Source organism: Molothrus aeneus, chromosome 2, assembly GCF_037042795.1.
Source record: "Molothrus aeneus isolate 106 chromosome 2, BPBGC_Maene_1.0, whole genome shotgun sequence".
In the NCBI taxonomy this organism is placed as follows: Eukaryota; Metazoa; Chordata; class Aves; order Passeriformes; family Icteridae; genus Molothrus; species Molothrus aeneus.
The window spans coordinates 43,464,075-43,485,173 of NC_089647.1; the positions used below are offsets into that span (position 1 = coordinate 43,464,075).

The 21,099-nt window shown below is 44.8% G+C and overlaps 1 protein-coding gene across 3 annotated transcripts in view; it reads right to left on the minus strand.

The window, feature by feature from the left end:
* Positions 1-10,614, minus strand: part of ARHGAP20 (Rho GTPase activating protein 20) — a 56,474-nt gene extending 45,860 nt beyond the window's left edge. The window contains exons 1-2 of one of the 3 annotated variants that reach the window (XM_066544779.1): positions 10,473-10,614; positions 469-551 (exon numbers count right to left, since the gene is read on the minus strand). In XM_066544779.1, the coding sequence (XP_066400876.1) occupies positions 469-551; positions 10,473-10,571 (182 nt within the window). In that variant the 5' untranslated portion in view covers positions 10,572-10,614. Of the gene's footprint in view, positions 1-468; positions 555-10,137; positions 10,314-10,472 lie in introns of those variants that run through there. The other 2 variants (XM_066544777.1, XM_066544780.1) reach the window with 2 other exon arrangements.
* Between the last annotated feature and the right edge of the window lie 10,485 nt (positions 10,615-21,099).

Here is a 21,099-nt window from a genome sequence, read left to right on the forward strand (position 1 = left end):
ACCATGCAACAGGCAATGACCAAAGAAACTCAGCTCAAATTACAGTGTGCAATTCTACAGTGAACAATCCGGAGTTACACCTGACACTGCGGAAGTGTCCAAGGCAACAAGCACTCATCTTCCTCTGCCCATGCCATCTCCACAGGATGCAATCCAAGCCAGTCACACAAACTGTTCACAGCTGAGCAGCCCAAATGTCACATGCCTGGTTACAAACTGCAGAGCAGCCCTGCCCACCCGGCCAGGTATAAACAACTCAGTGGGGCAGCACTGGGGAAACCCCTTCTAGGAGACCACCTGGTGCCTGGGCTGGTTCTGTCACATCTTTCAGCAGCCTTTATAGCTGTGCAGCTACCGAGGAGCCTGAACTGTGTTCAACAAGCTGGTGTGGACAATAGTTCAAAAACATTTCAAGTTTTGGGCTGAGAAACTGCAAAACAACACAGCCAGCAAAAGTCACTGACTCACCTGGAGGCCGATCTAGATCTGCTGAGTGCTTTGACAAAGATCAAAGATGGTGCAGACTGACGTCTTTGGGCCAAACTCTTCATCTTCTGATTGGAAAGAGAAACAAAATGAAATCACAGGTGAGATTTGGAACAGTAACTGCACGCATTCAAACTGAGCACAGCCAGACTCCAATTTCAGGCCATGGGAAAAAGGCTGTTATTGCCCTCAGCAACCCTGGAGGGGGAAAATAAGGTAAGAAAAGCAGGAGCATTACAAGAAAGCCAGTGTAAAGAATAGCTGAAAAGTAGTGTCTATACACAGATACTTGAGGTACCCTGCACACATGAAATAAACACCTAGAGCTGGTCTTTGACCACTTTTTTGTCCCTTTGTAAGATATATTTATCAAATATCCAGGTGGTGGTTTAAATTTCAAATACTTCATATATTTCTGTGTCACATCTGACATCTACCATTATTTAAGGTTTGTATTCTACTCACCTGACCTTAAACATTTTATTAGGATACCCCTTTTTAACAAATCTTTAGAGATGAGAGCATTTTCCTTCCCTACTACTCAGTCTGGAGCATATCTTGCCCATCAGTAGCCAACAATGACATTTTTTCGTTGCTGATTATGCATGAGAAAAATAAAATGGGGAGAGACAGGACAGTTGTTAGCACAGAAGTAGAAAGAGAATGGGAAAAAGGAGACACTCAAAGACAGAGAACACCACAGGGGAAAAAAAAAAAAGAAAGCGCAAGGAAGAGATGAAAATGTCAGTAGCTAACAAGAGAGGATGGATTTCCATTTAGTGAAGTTGAACACTACAATAAAAATACCGAGCAAATAAATACCACAGTTTTCCCCAGAGGTAGAAATTTTCAAAAGCACCCACAGGAGACAAAAATACACATTTTCCTGAACCACAATGCATTCAGTCTCCCTCCTGCAGCCAGAAGCAGGACTAGCAGAGTAGTCCTGGCCCTGACCCTGGAGGGCTGTCTTGAACCAGTTGTGCAGCCTGCTGCCAAGGTGCATGACCTCTCCTCTCACTGACCCTCCACCAGAAGGGTGACTGTTACATTATTTAGCTCAAATACTTTTCAGAATAAACTGGGGAACAAAAGAACCAGGGTCAAACTCCTCCTGAGACCCTGACAGGAGAATATCCAATGATGCAGTGGTACCTTACAGCACCACTGAGAGCCCACAAACAGGTGAACCTCTGACAGCCATGAAATCCCTGCTCTCAGCTAATCACAAAGCATGACTCTCTTCCTTCATACCAGAAATAACCTCTGACTACCAGGACAAATATGTCAGGACAGTGGGAACAACTGATTCCTCTGCCAATGTATGCGCTGGACGTGGCATTCATTCTGTTTGGGCAGGTGCACAGTGTGCTCCCCTCGGAGAAACTCTGCATATTTTACTTGCTTGTGACAAGTGCATTTATTTTACTCACTGCAGTCCATCTGTTATTGTGTCAGTTTTTTGGTTCTCTCTTTATTGATGTAGAGCAGACTTGTTTGTTTTGTCACTCAGTTACAGCTATTGTGCAGCAATTGTTATAAATTCAACTGCGTAATTTCAATTTGCCTTTAAAAATTATCCCCTCCTCCCTATTTTATCAAAAAATAACCTTCTCAAGACTGATAAATTAAGTCTTGGAACATTTAGCTGTCTCCAATTGGACTATAACTGCATAATAAAAGATTACTAATAAAAGAGATGCCCATTTTTAATAGTTTTTTTAAATAAATAAGATAAATTGTTCTAGTGAATTAAATCTGTTTGTCTTACTGCTAGCTAATCTGAAAAGCTGTTAGAGGTTTTAAAAGTAGCACACCTGCAAATACAAAGACAAAAAGAGATCTGTGTAACAATGCAGTGTAACATGCTACAGAAGACCAGCCACATATGTCACACAACAGGCAGATTTCAGAAGTTAATATAAAGCATCACCTCCCAGTGGGAAATTTACTGCAATTTACACATTACTGGGCAGGTGGCTTTTGAGGGGATAAGAACTGGAGCATCTCAGCTCCTGCAAATGCAGTGGAAGTTTGGTTACATTTTCAAGAGATCTTCAGGTCTGAAAAGAAAGCCGCTGGGAAAAAACCTGCAGTATTTTAAAATCTATAGCAATTACAGCATTATTTTTCATGCTTGGGTTAGCAGTGCTGAATAGCACCTGTGCCACCGAGATTCTAGTCTTGACTCAAATGTCTGAAGACCAAAGTAAAGTGTAGACTACAGCAAATTTAGGAAGAGCTCAAATAACTGGCAGAGATTATCTTGGTTAGGGGGATCCCAGAGGTGTGTGACCCAGCCTCTCTGAACCTGCTGACAGCAAGACCCATTCAAGCAGGCCACTCTGGGCCACCTCCAGTGCAGGTCTGTGCTACCTCCAAGGATGAGATTCCACAGCCTCTCTGGGCAAACTCTTAGCACAGCTACTAAGCATATCTTAACAGAAAAAAAATAGACTCAAAACATAAAAAGATCACTGATGAGAAAAGGAAAATTTTCACAGCACTCAAGTGAGTCAGGTCAGCTGTATGCAAATAAACACATTACACAGAGACATTGATTACAGACAGAAAGGGGTGTTTTATTTCTGTTTTGCTACGTACAGAGTTTGGGAAGAGAAAATAAGTGACCGTCATGACAATTTGAATTGATTCACTTTGAGAAGGGAGAGGATAAATTCACTTTTTCTTAAGTTGGATTCAGTTGCCTGCTATCCTCATTTTTATTGCTTTTATTATGTGCAAGGATGGCAATGTGGAGAAGAGGAGATATATCCTGAACAGCTGTTGTGAGAGCAGATGTTTGGGAGGAAAAGGAGATGCACTGACCAATTATTTAAGCATGGGACACAGAGAAGCATTTCTCAACATGTGTCCCACATCATTACCTCCCATTTTTTCATGTAAATATTAGAAAGGTCAACACAGACAGAAATTCTCATACTTGCTGGCTGAGTCACACCCATGTGAAATGTATCATAAAATCAGTATCTATAATGAGTGTTTACAGTGTGCATTTAGATGCAAAGATGATAATCTTGTGTCAGTCAGGACAAACTAGAGTTACGTCTGTCTTCCTCACATCCAAAAGCTGGAGTTGCTTCCCCCTCCCCTCCGATTCAGGTTTAACTTCATACTTTCTGCATTTCTGGTTGTGGTTGTCTTGACTTCTTAACAGAAACAAAAAGGTTTTGCAATTTCAGTTGTTGGACTGGTGGTAGTATTTGGCCAGTTTCTCATTTGGTATAAAAAATTCATAGGCCTGTAGACTGGAGAAGAATGAATTTACACCAGATATCGATCAGACCTACAATCTGACACACTGTTTTGTAAACTGTGATGGTAGGCGGTTTATGAGCAGACCAGCCTACCATGCAGAAGACAGAAAGCTTACAAAACATCACTGAATATATGCTGCCTCTCCTCAAGAATCAGAACCCCTATGGACTACAGTAAAACTTGCACAAGTATCTCCCAAGTCATCAGCTTGGGGAAAAATGTATTCCTGGATGCCAGTATTCAACTAATTTTGCCTCAGAGTTGAAGTGGATGATGGCACTATTTGAAATTTATATAAATCAATATATTGCCAAGTTACAATATTGCTTTCCACTGTGGAAAAGGTAACACATGGTAAGACCAAAAAAATTGGAACTGTTCCTGCACTTTACATGTATCACTTTACTATATCACGCTTCTAAAGAGAATGGCAGAGTGTGAATTAAATAAAGAATGTATGAAAAAAAATTAATGGTACTTACTATTTATTTTGTGATGGCAAGTAACTTAAGTAATGCATATAGAGTGTTTATAATATTTTCAAGTGTCTAGAGAAGTTAAAAATTATGCACTAAGTGGATACCCTGCTGCAGCTACTGGTCAGAGCAGGCAGGCTAAGCCAGGGGCAGTGTGCAGTGATTCCCCAGGAACACACTGCCCACATTGCCAGGTTGTGCTGCCTGACCCATGCCATGGTGAGACACATGCAGGAAGATTCCTCTCCCCAGCCTCTGACTCACACACCTGAGCTGTCTGCCCTGTGCTCCTTTTAGAGCTGACAGAGAGAAAAGGACAATTTAGGGCATGGCTCATCTTGCCTGAAGAAGTTTTTCTCCATTGACTGTAAAAGAAAAAGCAAGGTGACCAAGAAAATAGAGTTAATCATCATCAATCCTCTCCTTGCTATCTGAGCAAAGGACAGGGAACAGAAAAATGTATATGCTCAGTAACTCAGGGAAGAACTGTCTTCTTGCAGTGGTTTGAGCTTAGGATGAGAAAATGTTACTTGATGTCTATTTAAGAACAGACACACAAACAGTTGAAAAATTTACTTAGTTCCTGAGTGACAGGTAAACACAGCAGAAATGCCTCCTCAGCAATGTGCAGATAACCTTGTTAAAGCCTCCCCAGACACTGAAGGATTTCAGGCTCCTGATTTACAGGCTCACTCCAGAAATGGGTCAAGGCTGGGACATCTGCCTGGGTCATTTAACTGGGTGACAGGGACAACCCTCAGATGTGCCAATGCCTCAAGCTGAGGATTGCTTTCAAGTGGCTAAGCTCTCCCTTTCACTGCTTTATTTTTCTAATGAAAAGAAGTCTGATTTTAACAAATCCTACTCTCTAAATATATTTAAGTTAATAACTGTGAGGGATTTCACCCATGCAAACTCTGCTCTTGTTGTCTGAGCAACAAAACATATCTGTGGCACACACTCCTGGTTTAGCTAGATATGAACCAAAGCACTGACAACAAATCCTTACCAGAAACTGTGGGGCAAATTTCAGCTAAATGCCTGAAAATCAGAAAAATCATAACAACCCTCAGCATATAGCAGAATAACTGGGCATCACTCTTACCCCTGTATCACTGGGTCACTTATGAGAGGCAACAGATTATATTTTCCTACATATACTAAAATCCAGTATTTGTTAGACTTACAGACTAGAGTTGTCAAAAAGTGCCAAAAATAACAAGAATTCTTTTATTTTGTTATAGCAAGAAATGGACCTATGCTGACCTATAGCATTCTTGAGCCCTCAAAAACAGGGTGAGAAGATGACTGCATTTGAACTGCTGGCTCAAGCAGCAGAGATGTAGAGAGACCCATTTACCATAAAGGCAGAGCAGGTGACAAAACTATGTGCTTTTGTTTATGCTGGCAGAATACTTTTACTTACAAGGACCTTCCTAGAAAGAAAGCCATTTTTGGATGGATAATTGTGGAGAAAACAATTGCAGGGGCACAAGAGAAAAGAGCTACCAACACAGTGGAACCAAAAGCACATCCTCATGGAACAGCAGCTGCTAGAGAGCACAGCAAAGGCTGAAAGCTATCTCAGAGTATAAAGAAAAATTGATAAAAGAAGCTAGGAACAAAACATGTTTCACCATACTTCCTGAAGGATACAAATCTTTGGAAGCACTTATATGGATGTCTTCAAAAGATTCCGCTCATCTGCATCACTAGATGAAGATGTGAAAGATCAGTAAACACATCATAGAGGAGGGGAACATTGAGCATTGAGTATGCTGCTTGTGGGTCCTACAGTGAGTCAGTGCACTGCTCAGATCAGTGACTGGGTTTGTGATGGTCCTGCTGAAGCCCAAAGTTTCCTTTCAAGCTTGCCACAAAGCATGAAGGTTAACACGTGGATAAAATTCTGTCCCAGTTTCTGTACGTACAGACTTTCTCAGGAGCAGTTTAGAGATGACAAGAGAGAGGAGATTCCCCCCACTCCACATCCATACTTCAAGCAACATTAAGTAAAGAGGCAATAATTTGTTATTTGTGGTTCTTGGGCGTTACATCCCCTATGACCTATCGTGCCCCTCTCTTTCCTAGTGCCACCTGGAGGGGCAAACAAAAAACCCAGGAATAGGAAACTCAAGAACTAGAACACATTGTTTTCTGCATAATTTTCAGGTTCTCTCATGGACAGAAAAATAAAGGATTGCTAACACTAGTTAGTAATTAAATCAGCACCAGGAGGCACATCACCACAGGAAGTTACCACAAGCCAGCACATCCTACCAAGGTGATTTTAACCTAATGACCCACTTTGCGGGTGATTTCATTAAAGTAGGAGCTTTTTCAGTCCTCATCAGAGACAAAATAGCTACAGGATATATCTGCAGGATGATAGGAATTGTTCATCACTTCACTAAATAGTGCCAGAAGTGTTTCTAAGTGTCTGAAATTTCCAGCACTACCAGGTGTGATTTTAGAAACAACCCACCAGATCCTCAGCCAGGACAGAATCTTGCAGGAAGAAGAAATCCCTGCTTAAGAAGATTTATCTTAAAAAAGATAAATCTCTTGGCATGAGATCAAGGTATCATACCATATAATGGCAAATACATACTTGATTCATCTTTTCAGAGTAAAACAAGGGATGAAGATTATGTATGATTACTCTTCCAATGCCATTAATTTGCTTGAATTTGTCCATTTAATACACTGTTGAGGAACACTAGAAGTCCCTTTTCCCTGCCAGTAAACTGTTGCTGCATTTGTGACCAGAATCACAAAGAAACACATATTTACGGTGATGGAATTGCCAGATTTCAAGCCTCAAACCATAAATGCTACTTTGATTAGTATTCAAAATGGTTAATTTTTTGCACACTTTGTAGATGTAAATATTAATTGCTGAGCCTCCAAAACATTTCAAGAATTTACTTGAAATCTTCAAGGATGCAGCAAAAATCCTAGGACTGACTCCTTGTGCTACCAGATATTGTTTTGCATAAAATATTCAGGGTTGGCTGGAATCTAGCCCCTCTGAGAAGAGAGAAGTGAAACACCAGGAAATTATAAATATGGTTAAATGACCCAGCTGCTACTGCTGACACAGTTACATAAAAGACATCTCTGCTGCATGGTTTGTTTTGACAAATTTGTAGAAATAAGCTCTATCAGTATAATCACTTTTAGTCATGCTACTGCAATCCACTTCAGTTGCATCAATTTATTGGAATTGGTTTCTAAGCTAAACAGTCAATACAAAACTTCTGTGTAGGTCAATCACACATGGTGACTCCAGTAAGTCCAGTAAAGGAGGGAAACTCGCCCAGAATTTTCCAAAAGCATTAACTAAAACACTGCACTTCAATGTCACCTTTTAGCAGAGTGTTGTAAGCATTTAACAGAGAGAACCTCCCACAGACTGTGAGGTAGGCTAGCAGTGCAAATTATTGTGCATGCCAAGAATAGGCACAGAAACGTTTCCAGGATATTAGTTTAAATGGTCACATAAAATACATGAAAAAAGCCCTAGACATTTTCTGTCCCTGTTCTGGTTCTGTGGTGGGATCAAGCACGTGGATCCTTCAGCTTGGTTTTGACAGCCAAGTGGAAGATGAAGTAGGAGTTCAGAAAACCACAGAACAATGCAGCAAATCTCAGCTAATTTGAGCAAACATAGTCACAATAATAAAAAGGGAGAAAGGTTCAGTAGTCACCTAGCACCTAGCATCACATATTTAGGGGTAGCTTTTGCCAGAAAGCAAAACAGTTGATGTTAAATACTTATTTGCAACAAAATTGTTTAACTTGACATGCTGTGTCACCAGCATCAAAACTGATTTCTTGCCAACACATTCTTCCATTTCGCTGTATGCAACCAATACAAACAAGGTAAGCTCCCTGTTACCAAAAAAGACTTTCTGTATTGTGAAAAAATGATGCTTTGGCACTGAGTAGAAGACAACACAAAGGTAAATATAGAGTCCAAAGGACCTAAATAATAAAAGAAATATTTGAACTGTCACTGAGATCCAGCTTCAGGCAAAATTAGGAATACTCCTTTCCTGTACATGGATAAAGGTTGGAAGCTTCTTCCCCAGAGAGACATAAAGAGGTGACATGCTAGCAGTCTCAAGGAAGCACCACAACTGTGGACAAGCAGCTGAGCTGCTGGCTGGATGTTGGTGGCTGCCTGTGTTGGTTGTGCATGGTGTACAAAGCTGCCATACGCTGCAGGGCCCAGCCAGGGTCTCAAGCTGCTTCTCCACAGGAGGATCTCCATTTGTACCCCCGCTGCATGTGCCTCCACGCTGAGGAATTCCAAAAGGGCTGCCAAGAACTGTAAAAAGTAATATCCCTGCTCTCTTGTCAGCGTTGGCAAAAACAAGGTCTGCATTCCTTCGACTGTGGGCTCTTTGGAGCAGGAATAGGAAACACAAGTGCTACCATTAATATTTGTCCTCAGAATGCTGAATAATGAAGTGGAACTTGCACGATAAAAACGTTCATCTTCACAGTACTCGAACTTCTCATTTCAGGTGGGTGCCTAGCATCAGAGCTCTGCCAGGTTGGAAGGTACATGGTGTTCTGTCTTCAGCAAAAATGAAATAAATGTTTGATAAAAATCAAAGCTGCACATGTAGCCATCTCAAATTAGATCACAGCACTTGGAAAGGGTGAGTATCTACTCCATCATTTTGCCCAGCTGGGCAGCAGAAGGTACTCCACCACCTTGTGTAGGTGTATCACATGCCCAGTTCAGAAACCAATCAGGTATTAACTGCAGTACTTTAAGTGTAGTAGAAATCTTGACAATACTCTCTCCAGGCAACCATTCCACCATTGACAGCAGCTGCCATAAGAAGGAGTCCCCAGGGCTGCAGTCAGGCTGGAGCACTACGTGGCTTGGTGGGACACAACCCATGGAAACACACAGCATCACCTCCTAGCCCAAAGAGACCCATCGGCATTGCTGTGCCATGGCCAGCAAAATCCCAGGGACTGCTTAGCCACATCATTGGACACAAGCTCAGACTTTACTACCATCCTAAATTGTCACCAGGTGGACAGATTTACTAAGGGACACTGAAACCTGGCCAGTCATTCTAATCCTGCCAGCCTATTTGGCAGCCGTCTGAAGTGTACCTCTAAAGACAAGGCAGTGAATAGATTTAAATGTCATTGTGAAGCAAAATCTGCAAGGCAGCAAGGTACCAGCTCTACTTTGGATAGAAAAACATTTCAGCACTTGCTAAACCCAAGAGAAAAAAAGAATTCCTGTTTTATACAGCAGGAAGAATCTGGTTATCACAGCTCGCTTGTTACAGCTAAGTAAAAGGCAGAAACAAGTGCTTGGCTGTATGCAGAAGAGAGCATTTTGCACTTGATTATGTCAAATGCTGAAAAGCAATCTGAGACATCAAACAGATTTTACAACCAGTTTTGAAGATGGGATGAGGTTCCTCTGCTATCAATTGCATACACTTTGCACAAGGTGCTTCCTCAGGGAGCTTCTTATATTCCTCTTGCACAAAGCACGTGCGAGAGCAGCCACCGAACACCCTCATCTCGACCAAACCCTTCGCTCGCTCTCTCCAGGCACACATGCAGCAGATCCCTCTTCGATCCCCTGGATAACAGCTCTGCAAACCATTCCCCAGCTCTCTCTGATACCCACCGAGCAAAACCTCCAGAAATACATTCAGCAAAACGTCCTTCGCGTTTCCCCACGAAATCCATGTAGCAAACCCTTTTATCGGTCCAGCACATCCGTGCAGCAACACCCTCCGCGCCAGATTCCCGGGGGATCCATGCAGCCAAGCCCTGTGCCTGCACCGAACAGCACCCGGCAAACCCTTCCCGAGCTGCCCGGGACAGCTGTGCAGCGGCGCTCCGGACCTACCCCGGACACCCCGGCAGCAGGCTCCCTGTGCTCCCGGGACATGCGTGCAGCCACCCCCCGAGGTGCCCGGTTATCCACCCATCGGCCGCACCGGGCACCGCGGCACTCCCGGCTCCCCGGGGAGCCCGTGCACGAACCCTTCCCGCCGACAGCCTCGGCTCCGCCAGCGGCTCCCCCGAGCCCGGTTCCGACGGCGGCGTGCAGGACTCGGGGAGATGGCGCGGCGGAGCGCGCGGTGGGGCCGCGCTGACCGGCGGTGCCCGCCGCGGGAAGCTCCGGGACACGGACAAGGATCGGGGGGCGCTTTCCCGTGCGGTCTCCGGGGACGGCCTCACCTTCTTGCTGTCGGCGGCGGCGAAGCCCCTGGTCTCGCCGCTCACCGAGGACGAGCGGCCCGGGCCGAGGTGCTCCTGTTGCGGGGACATCACGTCCATACAGCCCCGCGCCGCCGCGCTCCCGCCGCGGGGACACCCGCGCCGCCGCCCGCACCATGGACAGGGCGCGCCGCGCCGCGCCACGCCCCCCGAGCGCGGGACACGCCCCCTAGGGACACGCCCTCACAGGCCACGCCCCCTCCGCCGCGCCGGGCCCGCTCCGGGCAGGGGGTCCCGCAGCGGGAGGGCGGCAGCGCGCATGCGCGGCCTCCGGGGGGCGCGGGGGGACGGGGACGGCGGGGGACGGCGGTGGGCGGCGGTGCGCGCGCTCGCATCCCGCGCCTGCGCGCGCTGCGGGGCCGGCGGGGAGCCGGGAGCTGAGGGATCCCGGGAATGGGACGGGTGTGACAGGGACACAGCACTGCCGGGCGTGTCGGGGGTCACAGCGCTGGGGGCGCGCTGCAGGGGCCCAGAAGTGGCGCGGGTGTTGTGGGCACAGGGCGCTGTGGCGGGCGGTGCGGGGTTAGAACACCCGGAGCTGCTGTGGGGTCCCGGGAGTGGCGCGGGTGCTGCCAGACCTGTGGTGCCCCGTATGTCCCCGCAGCAGCCAGTTCAGCGCCAGGCATGGCTCTCCCCAGAGCCCTCCCGTCTGAGGAGCGAGCAGTGGGCTGGGGGCAGCTGTGGGGGTCCCTGCGACCCTGGCACCAGAGGCTCCCAGTGCGCTGGGGGACGCCGAGGGGATGCCACCGCCAAGGGGATGCCATCGTGCTCCGGAAAGCCGTGAGCAATAAGGAGGAGGAACCACTAGTTCCACTAATGGATGGTGTTGGCTCAAGAACAAATGGTTGTAAGTAGGCTATAAATAAATCTCAGCTGGAGAAGGGAAGAAAGCGTCCTGATCGTACTGATCCGAAGAGGAGGAGGATCCCTGCCAGCCGGGAGCAGAAGGTGTAGTGCTCCAAATGGTGGTGGTTTGATATAGCTGTCGTGTTGGTACATTATTGTATACCTTCATTAAACGTGGTGTCTTCAACAGAGAGGGCCTACTCCTGATCACTCAGGAGGTTCTTTCTAACCCTTCCTACGTGTTGTGAGGGATATTTTTATCTCCAGCCTTTCTAGCTGTTACAGAGTTTACATGCATTTTCTCCCACGTTGATCACAAAAGGAAAAGCAGAGAGACCCTACCATCTCATGTGCAGCATTTCACTGCTTTTCTTCTGCAAGATGAATTTTTACATCCCCGTGGTGAATTGGATTGGGAAGAGATTCAGCTTTAACACGATTACTTTACATCTGAAGAACCCAAGCTGGTTCTCCTCTTGGAAGCACAAATGGATGTGCTGCTTCTGCAGCTTGGTGGCGGTGACTCTTGCCATATATGACTAAAATAGTAGTAAATGATGAATTTGGTTCCATGTTATGTGGCTACCCTGGATGCATTATTTAGGCTCAGCATTTCCATCTAATAATGCTTCAGTGATCTCTTTGTTGAGATTGATGTGGGCATCTGCCCTCTCCTTGTACCCTCATTTTTGTGAGTCAGTGGAATCATGTAAGTAAGGAAAGATTAAATATTTAAGTCTGGAATGCAGTATGAGTTCTTTTGCCTCCTCAGAAGCCCTGGGGTTTTGTGGATCTGACCTGACTTTTTCTCCCTACTGTATGACTGACCAGTAAAAAGAAACTCATAGATACCTGTGACCACCAGGAAATAGCTCTTGGATGACACTGTCTGATTTCAGAAAGTCCAGCAGGCTGCCCCTGATATCTTTGGGAAAGCATTGGATGGGTAGGGCAGAGGTTTGTATGCAGTGTGTGTGTTAATGTGTCATGAGTTGTACCATTTCCTCTTTGCATGTGTAAGGTCCTTCAGCTGAAGGGTAGAAACCCTGAAATGATGCATTCTTGCTATCTGTACTAATTTACTGACAGATGGCCATTCATCACTGAGGCAGAGTAGTATATAAAAAAGCCTTCTGAATTTTTAAAGCATGAGTCTCTGAAAGCCATGGTGTCAGCTGATTTCTGCCCCTCTGGGCCTTGGCACAGGCCAGCTGTGAGCACCATCCCCACTCAGTGCAGACCTCGTGCTGGTGCTCTCACAGCTTCTCCCGCCCTTCCACTCCCACCCCTTTGGTCATGTCCCTGCTTCTCCTCCTTCATCCTCTTCCACCGTGCTGGTGCTGCAAGGGGTTGGCAGCAAGGGGGACACAAGCAGGGTCATGGGCTTCCCTTGGCACAGCACCCAGCTCCACAACATGGGGACAAGCACCCAACCCAGCAGGATGCCGTCCCCAGGCAGGTCTTTGAGTTTCTGTGGGAGGGCTAAGAAAAGATTTATCAGGGTAGAAAGGAAACTGTACAAAATGCCTATTCTAAGCACAGAATATATTTAGCAATTTGGCAACCTCCTTTCCAAAAACATTTGCAAGTGATATTCTCGGTGACATTTTGGAAACAGGGCTGTATGTATCTGTTTATTTGAAAAGGAAATGTTGCATAAGCTTTCTGAAACGCTTGCACGTGCACAGAGGTGTTCTTTTATCTACTACCACGAGCACATTTCCCACACTCTTCATTGAATGCTGACTCCTTCACCTACTCACAGAGGCAAATAGATCAAAATCTTGCTGTTTTGTGACCAAGATGGAGAAGCTTTCTTCTCTTCAAAGCACATGTTTACATATGCATATGTTTACATATGCAAACATACAACCAACATGTTTTTGTTAGCTTCAGTTCTTCTGTGCATCCAATGTTTCCATACCTTTTCTTAACCTCCTCTGCCAGAAAAGTGGACAGGAAGTTTGGAGCAGGAGGTGTGAACTGGCAGGAGTGACTGGGAGGGAGCAGGGTTTTACAAGCCTCCCTGCCCCTTGCTGGAGCAGAAATGACCAGGAGGAAGCATACAGAGTACAGGAGCAATCTACAGGCAGGCAGCCTGGAGCACCTTGCCTGGTGTGACACGAGCAGCAAGTGGGTCTCGTGCCTTACCATGATTAATCTCAAAGGGTAAAAATAAAGGAACCTGCCAAGAACAGCCAAAAATGGGAAACAGGAAAAATACGCTTTCCCTAAAGACTGTTCAGAGTTTAACCAAGAGTTTCTTTCTGGCAGATCAGGACTTTATTGGTTTTCATTTGGATTTCATTTGGATTTGAGAGAAATTTGAAAATTGGGGGCATGATCAAGGCTGGGGACAGGATGCAATTGCAGCCTGTGCAGAATCCCCAGAACTGCCCCTGCCTGATGGTTAACCTGCCTCTGTGCAGCAATTCCCAGTGGAAAAATCACCCAGCTCTCCCTCAGTCTTTGTCCAAGGATGAAGAAAGTCCTACATGGGCTGGTGTGAGGCCAGGCATGAGGACAGGGCTGTTGCTGCCTAAGGCACCCCAGTGCCTGCCACCCCACAGCACAAAGCAGGCACACTGTGACATTGCCCAGGCTGTGGGGCACCTACTGGGTGCTGCTTCTCGTGCTGTCAGGGTTTTAACATCAGCCTGGGTATTTCTGGCCTGAGTTGGTCTGATCAACGAAAAGACAAAGTGTATAATTGCACCTAATCAGCCTTGAACTGCACCATTATCACCACCAGCTAAAATCCTGCTTGAGCCCTACCCCCCTCAAAAAAGACATAGAAGGCTCAGAAAATATCATGCATGTTAATAAAAAGATTTTCTTTCTGTTGCCTTGACCACGGTGTGGTGTGAAGAAAAACACCAGAGAGACAGGGGGAGAATTGGGACAGAGAAATATATGGGTGTTGTAGGAAAATCTTGTACACAAGACGGGAGAATTATTCATGGGCAAGCTCATCCAGGTGGAAACATGACCCCTGTAAATCTGCCACATCAGAGAAACCCACAGTGAACTGTTAGCAAATGTAAGATACACAGGCTGCTGCTACCTCTGGGTTTTATGAGCTTTCCAAGCACATTAGCACTAGCAGAAATTCCCTTCCAAGAAAATTATGATATCTGAGGAACTATGTGAGGCTATACATGAATGAACAGTACTTAACCTGCACTAAAAACCCATGGTTCTATCAAATCTGCCCCAAAAGGGCACAGTTGCCTGAAAACTAATTTTATGAACCACACAAGTGCCCCATGCAATTAAAGACATGAAGTTGATCTGAACTGGAATCTCCAGGGGCAGTTGCATTTCAATGAGATCTGATGCATTGACTTTCTGTTTTAATATCCCAGTACCTAGAATCTTGTGCTGCTCGTGCATTGTGAACAGCTAAAAATAGGACCATATCCTGGACAGATAGGAGCTACTGAGATGGAGAAAAGCTGAGCTGAAATGAAAACTTGGAGAAAATGCAGGATGAATGGAATGGATGCTGGAACTCAGCACAGGAGCTTTTAGAGGCAGGTATCTGCCCTGCAGTGTGAATCCTTCGTTGCTCATCTTCATGGTGTTTACTGCTGCTCCTTTCCCAAAAAGTTGTGGTGAGCTGAGAGCATCCTCTGTGCTCTGGTCTCAAAGGGTTTGGGGTGAAGGTGGCCCAGGTACCAAGTCCTGCCCTTCGTTTTGATAGCAAACTGCTAATAAAACTGCTAAATGCAATGTGAGTAGCTGCTAAGTGGAATTCATGAACGTCCTGGGATTCAGGCCACAGCAGTTATTAATGTTTTGTGCAGATAGTATCACGTTAACAGGAAGCACCCCATCCTGTCCCTTCCCAAGCAGTAAAGTTTACAGGGCCTTTTGTGCCAGATGCTCTGCGTCAAGGCTCCTTAAGGGCTGGGAAACACCTCACTTGGGCTATTCTGCCAAGGCTTGTCAAATAAACAGAGACCTGCCCTCCCTCTCTACCCCAGAAGTACAGGTGATCCCACGTGAATGTGGAGTCCAAGTTTACAGCGCGTGGCGTGTTTTCAGCAGCAGGGATGAGTGTGGAGCTGAATGGGGAGCCCGGCTGACAACTCAGCTGTAGGAACAGGCACAGCACAGTACAGGGAGAGCCTGAGCACTGGGTGCTCCACATGGGATCACCGCTGGGGCCATCTAGGGCCATCCTCCCATGGCTACACCTAATGCCCAGGTAAGTGTTTTATGTCCCAGCCTTATGGATGAACCAGCCAATGATTCTACCAATTCTTAATATTCCCTTCAGCCTTATGCTCTGTGAAATTCAGTCCAGCACATCAAAGGGAAGTTTGCCTTTGAAGGGCTGCATGCTTCCTGCATGCAAACATTGCTCTGATTTAATTAGGTTTGATTTTTTTAATCAGTGTAGTTAAACCAGTACTATGCTTGTGAGCAAATATGGCTGGCATAAGTATCTCAATGTGTATATGGCCCAATATTAACACCTCTCAGGAGCAAGTGGCATTTGAATTTTCCTACCATGCACATTTTCCCTGTTTTTCCTGCATCTTCCTTCTCATTTTTTATGCCTTATTTCTTTCATTCACACTAATACACTCATGAAATTGTTTATTTTTGGTTTCTCTGCACTGAAGATTTTCTTAGTGTCCTTGTCCAGTGTTCAGTCTTTCAATTGCAAATTGTGAGGCAAAGTTGAAAGTCAGTAACGGGATATACATCCACAAGGACCTCAGGAGAGCTAAGTAACAGACATGAAAGGATAGCATTTCATTTGAGATAAGGCCTAATCTCGTCCCTTTGTGTGTAACATTTCCAAACTTAATCTGAGCACTTGTGCCTGGAGCCGTTTAACTTTGCTCTCGGGTAGGTGGGTAGTGGTGGGAACACACAGAACCAAAACCGCAGCTTAATCCTGAGTACAAGGGTAGGTGCCATTGAGACAAAGGAGGCTGACCTTAGGAAACATCTACTAAGTGTTCAGATATGGGCAGAACACACATCTCTTCAGCATAAGCTTGAGCCTTATTGAATATCAGGGTACCCATTACACTGCCTGAGACCTGGAAAACCCACAGTCCTCAGCACCCACAGTGATACTCAGCATCAGGGTTTGTTTCTGTTCATATTCAACATATTTTTGAGAAAAGACATTCTATCACCTAAACTTTGCTGGGGAAGGGTGTTTTCAGATGCTTGTCCCAAAATTACAGTTGGGAAACATGGTTATCAGCATACAGGTCATAAATAACCTGCACTGGTTTTTGTGTTACAGCCAGGTGTTGCCAACAGACTCCCTGGAGCTCCACAAAGCACTGGCCACATAGACAGCCAAATCCCCACTTCAGTGCTTTGAGGCACAGAGTGATAAATTAGGTAACATGAGTCAGGTTGGCATACAAGGGACTGGTGAGAATTATACATTAGTAACAGAAATGTTTATAGTGACTAGAATGGGAAGTTTTTGAGGTTGCGCTAAGAACAGGGCATCTTTGTTTTACGGCTGATGGGACTTAAATTTATTGCAAGTAGAAAGTGGACTGTTGACATTGGCTCTTCAGGAAACATGAAGGAAGCTCCCATGGACAGGGGACCCTTTCGAGTGTAACATACACTCATCCATAAAAATTGTCACCTTATCTTCCTTGCTCTGAATCCATTTCAGGCATCACTTTCTCTGCCTCTAATTCATAACCCAGACAGTTGTTACTGTGAGTGTGTTTAAGAACCCTGAGGGCTGTATTTTTTGTCAGTTTGTGTTTTTAACATGCTGATGGATTGTATTGTACTTCTGATCCCACCCTGGATTTACTATTTTCCATTCACCATAGACAACTCCCTTTTCCTAATAGCTTGTGGGACTGGCAAGCTGAGAATGACAGACATTAAAAAAAAATGGTGGACAAGATTTTTAGTTGTCCTTTCATAACACACTGCAAAATGTTTCACTGCAAGACTAGGATGCTTTCAAAAGTGATTCAGATGAATAAAAAATGAACTAGACATCCTCCCACTCACTTGGGATCCAAAAGGAAACAGCTCTATTTTTCTTTAAGAGTGTTGAATTACTCCATATAAGCTGATGCACATATCTTCAGCCTCTGTAAGCCAAGGTGGGAGCCCAGACTTCACTGCATTCCATTGAGCAGGGTCTTGTCTCTCCTGCCTGTCTCAGCCATAACAGCAGCCGCAGCATTTTTGAGATTAAATGATCTGTTACATGAGTGGGGTGGGTTGACCCTGGTTGGATGCTAAGTGCTTACAAAGCCACTCCATTGCTCTTCTCTGTCACTGATGGGCTCATCCTTGGCCAGTGGTGGGTCTGTCTTGGAGCTGGCTGGCATTGGTTCTGTTGGAAATGGGGGAAGCTTCTGGCAGCTTCTCACAGAGGCCACCCCCATAGCCTCCACACACAATACCAAAACCTTGCCACACAAACCAAATACACTGAGGGCTGAAATCCCTGGATCTTCTGTCTGATTTGGACAGTGAAGACTGTCGATCTCCAAATGGAGTTTGACTTTTACTGCAGTGTAAGCGGGTGTAATTTCTGGAAAGGGGAGGCCAGCAGGAGCAAGGCAGAGGAGTGCTCAAAATCTCTGCCAGGCTCCTACCACAGTCACTCTGCCTCACAACTGCTACTTAGAGCATCCTAATGTTTTAAGAAAAAAAACCCAATGGTTTCAGAGTGTATCCAAGCTGCTCCCAACTCCAACACAGTAATTGTAAGAAGCAGACTTAGGAAGGACTTAAGAAGATAACTTAACCTCATCATCAGGCAGCTTTCCCTCGGTCTTTCCTCAATTACTTGTTCTTAGAAATGAGGGGTTATGAGGATGTGCAGCCTCCCTTGTGAGCCTGTCTCTTTGTTGTCACCTCAGCTGGGAACTATTTTCCCTGGTGAAACCATCTCCTCCTCAGTTAAGCCTATGACAACATGTCCTAACCCCAGGGGATATGAACAGGGTTTATTCTTTCCTCCTTAGAGCTACCTTCTACATATTTGGACACTATGTCCCCACAACCCTTATTTCTAGACTAAACAATACCAAATCCTCCAGCTTTCCTTGCAGTCTGTGATTCCTGATCCTCCAATCCATCTTGTTTTCTGAATTCTTTCCATTTTGGTACGTTTCCTTTCTAAATCATCATTTCCAAAGCCGGATGTGTTTTGTTTGTAAGGATGATGTGCACATGTTTCTCTTCCTTTCACACCCCACTTCCAACCCAAATGTTTCCCTGCTTTTTTATTAACTGAAGACAGGTGTAGATGTAGGGAGAGGTATGGGGAGGTTGGCAGTCCATCCTTAATATTTTACAAAAATTTTTTCTTATTCTCCATGATATAGAAAGCCATTTAGCAAAGTAAAATACATTCATTTTACATTTCTTAAGTGACATTATAACTGTTGAACTCAGAAATTGTCCACAAAGCTATTAAAATATTTGGATAGTTCAAGTTTAGATGAAATTCCAGCAGATATTCCTACCACACTTATTTCTCAATATGAAAGCTGTGACCCAGCATTTCTTCTGAATCAGCAGGATATGGGCCCTGGTTATCAAGCAAAGCTAAATGGTTATTGCTTTTAAATTAACAGAAAGGTTATTGTTACTGAGGTGCACACATTTGGGTAGAAAGCTAAACTGCAGGACAATAGTGGGCTTGAATTATTTTAGGATTCCAGCTTGAGGAAAAAGAAAAGGTTGTTACTGTTATCATAGAATCATAGAATAGTTTGGGTTGGGAGACACCCTAAAGGTCATTGGGTTTTGATGTCTCCGCCATAAATGCCAAATCCTTCAAAACAAAAGACTGTTTCATAAACTTTGTTAAATATTAAACTTAAAATAGGAAAACCAAAATATGAAAAAATGGTTAACACATTTTGGAAGAAGGATTCCTTCAGATAGCTGGAAGAGTGAAAATGTTCATTGCCGTGAATGCAGAGGATTTGGGCCAGAGTAACAGCAAAGAGGACTGGGAGGGGTGGAGGGAGATGGGGAGGCAGAAGAGGCTCAGAGCTGGCAGCCACAGAGCTGCTGAGTCAAGAAATGCCACATGCAGTGAGAGGGGACCTGGAGGCATCAGGGGTGTTGCATTTTAAAATTACTTTACTGAAAGTTGTGATTTTCTTAAAGGAGCATGGCTTTTTCCCCCCATGACTCTTTTTAAATGTTGCACTTAGATGATCTAGTTCTCACAGGGAGTTTTCTCTCAAGGGAGCTCTCTGACATGGGGCTGGGCAGCATCAGCAATGCAGCAGTGCCACACATTACAACATTTTGCACACAACTTCAATACAGAAACACCTTATAATTATTTTAGTGTAACTGGGATATAAGCTAATGTCATTCCTGAGAAATAAAGCATGTAGCACAGATAATCACTGTTAGGTGCTCCTGGACCATCCTCATGGAACATGGGCAGCATGGTAAACCTACCAGCTTCATATCTTATGTATTTGCAGTTGTCAAAACATAGTTGCCTGTGGGGATGTGTACTCGATCATGAAAATAAAAAATAAATTTAAAAAAACAGCTTAAAATTATTGTCAAGGAGAGAACTTATTTATTTATTAAATAAATAAATATGGCATTTATTAAAAAGAAATCTGAAGTAGTTATCACAGGACTATCAGTTTGATTCTGCTGCTGTTCAAGGTTCACAGATTAATTTCCTCACTGAAGAAATTTGCTCTTGGCTCGAAGACTTACAGGTCAGTGGAAACTGTTGATCCTGAGAGGCCTGTCAAGAAAAATGAGTGAATTATGGGGTTTGGCCAAGTCTTGTGCTTACCAGGCCAATTTCAGTAACCGAGGCAGCAAAAAGTCCATTTCAATTGAACTGAAATTAAAATGTGTAAAAATGTACACTCTAGGTTTTGCAGGATTTCCAGTGTTTTGCAGTATGACATTGTGACGCATATTTTTATGTCCCCAGGACAATTCTGCTGGTTTCAAAAGGTTGAAATGACACGGATATCACATGATCCACTTATTCTACAATATATTCTGGCTTTGTGCTTTTTTTAATGCTTTGCAATTTTCTTTGGGTACCCTAATTTTACAAAAATTAAATTTACTTGCTCACTGGATTGGTTAGGAAAGGTAAAAAGCTGCTAGAGGAAAGTTATTTCACCCACAAATTCATCAACATTCCAAGACTTTTCTAGCTTACCTTTCCTCCTCCTGCACCTGAATGCAAACCCATTAAAAACAGTCCAGGAAACCTCCACCTCTGCATTCACACTCAAGATGCTCATAAATCATATTTCTTTAACAGGGGTTTGTGATCTCATGTTAATGAAACTCTGGGGTAACACCATGTCTGAGAAGGAGCTGGTGCCAGAAAGGAGGTTGATATGTGGCTGCAAATCATCAGTGTTATCAGTGGAAACCCTTGGAATTACATCCGTGCAAGAGCTCTCCCTTTCTCTTTATTTCAGAAGTTTCCATAGGCAGAAAAATGAAAGTCCCACATCGCACCTCCTGCACAGTTTACACTGCAAATTCCGGAGCCCTGGCTGCTCCACCACATGGATCCCAAAGCACCACAGCCCTGCTGCTTCCCATCTGCTGCCAGCCCCTCCAGACCACCCCAGCAGTGTGAAAGGTTTTGTACTCCCCCTGAAAGATGCCTTTCATTTAAGACCCCTTCCCAGAGCTGGGCTGGGGGAGGAGGCCAGCACTCCGATGCAAAGCTGTGCTACAGCCTTGCAGGACTTTGCTGGGAAAAGTGGTGGGT